The 5,849-nt window shown below is 36.7% G+C and overlaps 1 protein-coding gene across 4 annotated transcripts; it reads left to right on the top strand.

Moving 5' to 3' along the window:
- Positions 1-324: 324 nt before the first annotated feature.
- LOC107465741 (F-box/LRR-repeat protein 13) lies at positions 325-3,834 on the top strand. 4 transcript variants are annotated; one of them, XM_016084712.3, is made up of 4 exons: positions 325-553; positions 818-1,534; positions 1,665-1,720; positions 3,476-3,834. In XM_016084712.3, the coding sequence occupies exons 2-3, from the start codon at positions 849-851 to the stop codon at positions 1,711-1,713; spliced, it is 735 nt and encodes a 244-aa protein (XP_015940198.1). In that variant the 5' UTR covers positions 325-553; positions 818-848; the 3' UTR covers positions 1,714-1,720; positions 3,476-3,834. The 4 variants fall into 4 exon arrangements, with proteins under 4 accessions (XP_015940198.1, XP_015940197.1, XP_015940193.1 ...); XM_016084711.3 differs by lacking the exon at positions 3,476-3,834 and adding an exon at positions 3,130-3,456; XM_016084707.3 differs by having other exon boundaries at positions 818-1,720.
- Positions 3,835-5,849: the final 2,015 nt, after the last annotated feature.

Raw genomic sequence — 5,849 nt, 5'->3', positions numbered from 1 at the left:
GAGCGCCTTTTGCGAAGCGTAACGGTTGAGTTATGCGCGTGGCACTGACGCTCCATTCAAAGGGAGTGAGTGCGCGTGTCTTTATTTTGGGTTGGGCCAACTTGTAACACTTATAGGTTTTTTTTGCTTATATGTGTAACATTCCCCATAAAATAATTGAAAAAAAAAATCGAGAAGATCTATTCTATCATTATCAAGATCCTTTTAACTCAAGCACATGGCAGTTAGCACTTAGCACCGCACGGAATGGAACACAAGGTTCTTGGCTGTTGGCTCTATTTAAATCTTGCCCATCACTCCGCTCGTCTATCAAGGGTTTCTCTCTCTGACATCACACTCACTTACTCCACTACCTAACAAAGTACATATCTTAAATAACATAACAAACATTAGACACCCCTCACCGCATTCACATTCACATACCCAAATTAATAATCCTTCCTTTTCATAGTTACAATACAACCACCACCCCATCATTAAATCTTTTCACGTTTCCATTCCCAAACACATACTCGGGCTTCTCACTACTCTCAAAGGGGAACAAGATCTGAAGGTAATTTCCACTTTCTCTCTTACTTTTCCCCTTTCTTGCTGTTCCATTGAACTCGCACTTTTTCCCCTTTTAGTATATCAAAATCTTTCATTGGATTTTCTTGTTGCATCAATTTTATACGTGCAACTAAGACCTATTTCTAGTTTTCCACGCAAAAGTAGAAACAAGCTCTTAAAGGGAACTGAATTATGTTTATCGCTACTAAATTTAGTGAATTTTGCACATTTTTAACAATTTTGCATATTTTGTCTGAATTTGTTGTAGCTTTGAATGCTATTGAAAATAATTGGTGAAAATGAGGATAATAACAAGGAGTCAAAGTAGGAAAAAGATAGGAAGGTACAATCAGAATCAGAATGTGAGTGAAGGTGATGGTGGAGATAGGATCAGTGATTTGCCGGATTCAATTCTGTTGCATATAATGTCATTTATGATGATTCATGACGTCATTAAGACTTGCATTTTGTCAACAAGGTGGAAGAATCTTTGGAAATCCATGCCTAATATTAAATTACACACTGCAGACTTCAGGAATCATTGTGTTTTCTCTGAATTTATTTCCGGTATTGTGTCGTGCCGTGATGGCCGCGGCGATGGCGATCACCCCTTGATTAGCCTGGACTTCAGTCGCCATGGCTATTTGCAAAACTATATCTTGACCGATCTCATGAGATATGTGGTGTCGAAAGATATACAACATCTGAAAATTTATGTTCCATATAATCTTGGTTTGCCTTCTTTTGTGTTCTCTTGTAGCTCCTTGTTATCGCTTGACCTATCGGTTTCTTCGTATGATCTCAAGAGGAGAACAAGAATATCGAAGCCTTTAGAACTCCCGTCGTTGGTGAGTTTGCGCCTTGAAAGTGTTGCAATTTCTGTAGATGAGAATTGCCAAGCAGAACCCTTCTCAAAATGTGTAAAGTTAAAAACCCTGTCCATCAACAATTTTCTGATGATCTCGCCTGATTCTGACATAGACAGGTCAGGAACTCTCGTTATATCAAATGCTAAGCTCGCCAGTTTGACCATCAAGGAGTATAAACGGTACAAGATTTTAGTGTCTACACCTAATCTAAGATCATTTACTTTGGATGGTTCTCCTTTTCAACAGTTACGCGGGAAGAAAGGGATGGCTATTGAGCTTCAATCTTCCTCACTAGCATAAAGGTAATTTCCTCCTTTTGTTTCTAATGGAGTTCCTTTTGGCCTACAATTCTTAAAATTATTTTGGAAATTTTGAACAAAGTTAGTTAGTCATGACACTGATATTGTCTATGTTGCATTTCAGTAGTCATATCATGTTACATGTAGTATCATTGTCAATAATTGAAAGCATTGGTAATATTCTGTTGGGTAATGTGAGTAGAGCTGTAAATATCTTCTAAGATTAATGTTGTCAAATTAACATAAATCTGGTTTTGAAAAAAGGTTATTTTACAACTTTACTTTTTCCTATATAGTTACAAAAGCTTAAAACTTGTTTTTCTTAGAAGCTATCTTGTATAGCTTTTTTTTTTTTTTTGATGAAAGAGATGAAGACTGTAGACATGATACATGATAGAACTCAATAGTGTCATTTGATTTATGTAGCCGACCCCACCTAGTGGGACAAGACTTTGTTGTTTGTTTGAAAGAGATGAAGACTGATTTTTTTTGCTCGAAAAGTTGAAACGAACATGCTGAGAACTAATTAAATCTTTGATATAACAATAACTTGAGACTTTTTCCCTAGTGAGTACTTAAAGGTAACTTTTCAGCATGCATGCTTATTTGTGGAGTATTGAACCGCTTATGTAAAAATGTTATTGCAAATTGTTGACATACTTCTATAGTTCTGTCTTGCAATGCTTTTGTTCTTCAAAGCACATCCAATGAAATTATAGCTAGCTAGCTCATAAATTAACCTGATGTCAATTGCATGATAATTAAAGAGAGAATAGATTGTGACTTTTTTTCTAACTTAAAAGTGCAGTTTCTTTACATTGCAGCGACATTACTAGCGCTATTAGTATATTGACTATCAAGTTTTGTGAAGTCTCATTGCATGAGAAATTGTAACGTACCTTGTATGGTTTAGGGGAAGGAAATAGAAAGTAAGGGGATTTCATTGTTGTAACTAACTCTGCCAGCTTGGCAAAGTAGTGGTATTGTATATAAGTTATGCGTACACCAAAAATCAGCCATCAAATCAGCTACTCGTATAGAATACATATAGAAATACAATATACATTGAAAATGAGCAAACAACACATAGTGTGCACATAGAATTTTTGGTATATAAAAGATAAGAATCATATTGGAAATTAGGCTGGACTGGATCCATAGGAGAGTAATAGGCTCTCTTATGCTCTTTGTATCTTCCCTTTCTCTGCATATTTCTTACTACATTCACTAATACATTTTCAGAGGCAAGAATGATATCTTAATAATATTGTTCAGCCCATCTGCTTCTATTCCATCTTCTCTATTTTCTACTCTATTATCTGTTTTATCTTTTAGTTGAGCTGCAAAGGTACTAGGATCTTACAGAAATCTACAAGGATTACATAATGTTTCTACAAATTGTGTTTTGATAGACCTGCTCAGAGCTTTTGAAATAATGGAAAAAACGAAGTAACTTGCTACAAGATTGACACAAAAACAAGCACGAGTTTCGTAAAATGTTTTTCAATGGAACATTTAGAAGTTGGCAATATAGTGAGATGCTGGTACATATTAATTACGTAAGTTGCTAAATGAGTCTTATTTCAACATGCATTTATATCCAAATACATGTTGTGAACTTGTGATCTTTCTCTCTTTCTTGTTTTGGCTTGGCCTGTTAGATATATTATGAAGAATGTGTTGTACAAAACAGGTAAATCTTGATTTGCATGGTCTTTTCATTTATCACTTCCTAATTTGTTTTGTTAAATGTTGCAGTTGTAGAAGGTAATAGAAGAACGTTTTCATTGAAGGAAGTAGAATTTCTCATAATCAATTAACTGGAGCAATACAATCAATCTGTAGCTTATTTATGTTGATTAGGTGTATGATATTATATTATGACCATGACCATAGTTGTAGGAGTAGTAATATTAAAACAAGAAATTCATGAAAGAATAGTGTTGAAATAGAAAACGGTTCATAGTTGTTCCTTAACAATAGGGAATTGACTAAGATAGAATAGTTGTTCCTTATAATTTACATGGATATCATTATTTGATATGTACATAGCTCGCTTGCAATTGCAAGGAGCTTGTTCTAAATGTAATTCTTTCTTTTTTTTATTTCTGATTTTATCCGGGTTATTTGTCTTATTCAACAGGGGATTAATGATTGGAATGTCCTTGGTCATTTATTGTAAATAGCATGATTGAAAACACTTGCAAAAAAAAAAAAATCTATTTTATAATGACTATTAAGCATGATTGAGTGTAAAAATCCCTGAATTATTTTTGTAGGGAAGAAAGAGGCAACAGCAACTCATCGTGAAAAAATCGTTGTTAAAGTTACTCTTATTATTTCGATTGAATGTTGGAGTTATTAAATAGTTAAATTTCAAGTCAATTCATTTGCAACATTTCTTTAAAAAGCTGTTATATGCACAAAAGAATCAACTATTAAATTAGTTATTGTACGAGACTTTGTTAGTACGGATTGAGGGAAGGATCAAGGACTTGCCGGTCTCGTTGATGATGTGATCGGATTTTTAGAATGGGGATGACACCTGCAAAGACAATCTATCGCTCAAGTTAAAATGGATCTAAGAGATATAAGTGAGGATTAGGAGTGTGTAATGTACCGAAGGGAGCATTTTGCTTCCTTTATATAGTTTTGTCTTGTTATTTTATCTTATCTTATTTATTAAGATAAGAGATGTATTTGACTTTAAATGTTGGTTGGTGATGACCAATTAGTTTGGACCATAGAGAAGGTTTTGGGCCTAGGAGCCTTGTTGTTGGACTGTTTTGGGGTTTCCGGAAGCTAGGCCCGGAACAGTTGCTCCTGAAACGGGAGGGTAAGATTGCTTAATCTCTTTGCTGACATAGTTCATCTTTCTGTGAGTCGGGAGGTTGCCGACCTCGCCTAGGAAGGTAGAACATTGCCTTGCGTTTTCAAAGGTCCTTGGATCCTCTGGTAGGCTGCTTCGACGTTTCTGTTATGGCTTACGAGTTCAGTTTCTCGTATTATCCGGGACATCTAGAGTTAGCAAATGGGATGAAAGGCTGTTTCCACTTCTGTCTGTTACCTTTCGCGATGGTGAGTTTTCATCTGTTATGCTTTCCAAGTTGTTATAATGACGCTTAATAAAGGGGGAAGTTTGGATTTTCCATTTCTGCTCCTCGTCACTCCGTATTTCCATTTGAAAGTTGAGGGTTTTATTTCTTCCCTTATTGTAACTGCTCTCTCTTTACATTTTCTTTTATTGTTTTTCAACTTTTCTGCTAAGCATTTTTTGTCTTTGGTACTGTGCCTTGGCTTGGTTGTGCTTGGTTTTTTGAGGCTTTTAGCATTGCATTTCTTGTGTCCGTTGCTACAATCGTCACTTTCGTAAGGCTTTTGAGAACAGGTTGGTGTTTTTCATTTTCTCCTGTCATTTCGCACATTGTTTGCTTCTAATTCCTCCTTTTGTGTGTTTCCTTGCATTGTAGTAGTAGAAAATAATGGGGTGCCATTGTTTTGGTATGGCTTAGGTTTTAGTAGTTTTAGTTCAGGATTTGTATTCTTCTATTTCTAGGGAGTGGGCTGACGGTGGGGCCCCTTTGGCTATAGCTATGGTCCGGCGGAGACCCGAGGCTAGGGTGCGTCTACTAGGCGGGAGGCATTCCTAAGGACTATTATTGTGTAACCTCTGATGTGTTGAGTACGCCCTCCCGAATTACAGAGGTGGATCTTCAGAAACTACATGCCAAGGGTGTAGTGTGCGCCGACTTGATGTGGGTTTTACGAGTCCATGTTTACGAAGTTGGGAGTGTAGTCCCCTTTTCCACATTCATCCAAGCCCTCCTGAATCGGTGCTTGGTAGTGCCGTCTCAGTTGCACCCGAATAGTTGGGCGGCCATCCAGACTTTCGAGTTGGTTTACGAATATTTGGAGCTTCTTGCTCAGGTGGAGGTCTTCTTGTATTTTTTTTTGTGTACTATCCCGAGTAAGGAGGGGAGGCACAAGAAAGGCTATATGTCATTCCGTGCTCAGCCAAACTGTCCGATTTTTGGCTGTTCGAGGATTCCTTCCATGGCTTTAAGGAGAAATATTTTAAAGTTCATCCCACCTAAGGACATCAATTTCAACGCTACTTACTCTAATTTCAGCG

The sequence above is a fragment of the Arachis duranensis genome, chromosome 9 (assembly GCF_000817695.3).
Source record: "Arachis duranensis cultivar V14167 chromosome 9, aradu.V14167.gnm2.J7QH, whole genome shotgun sequence".
NCBI lineage: Eukaryota > Viridiplantae > Streptophyta > Magnoliopsida > Fabales > Fabaceae > Arachis > Arachis duranensis.
This window is presented reverse-complemented; position numbering and strand designations above follow the sequence as displayed.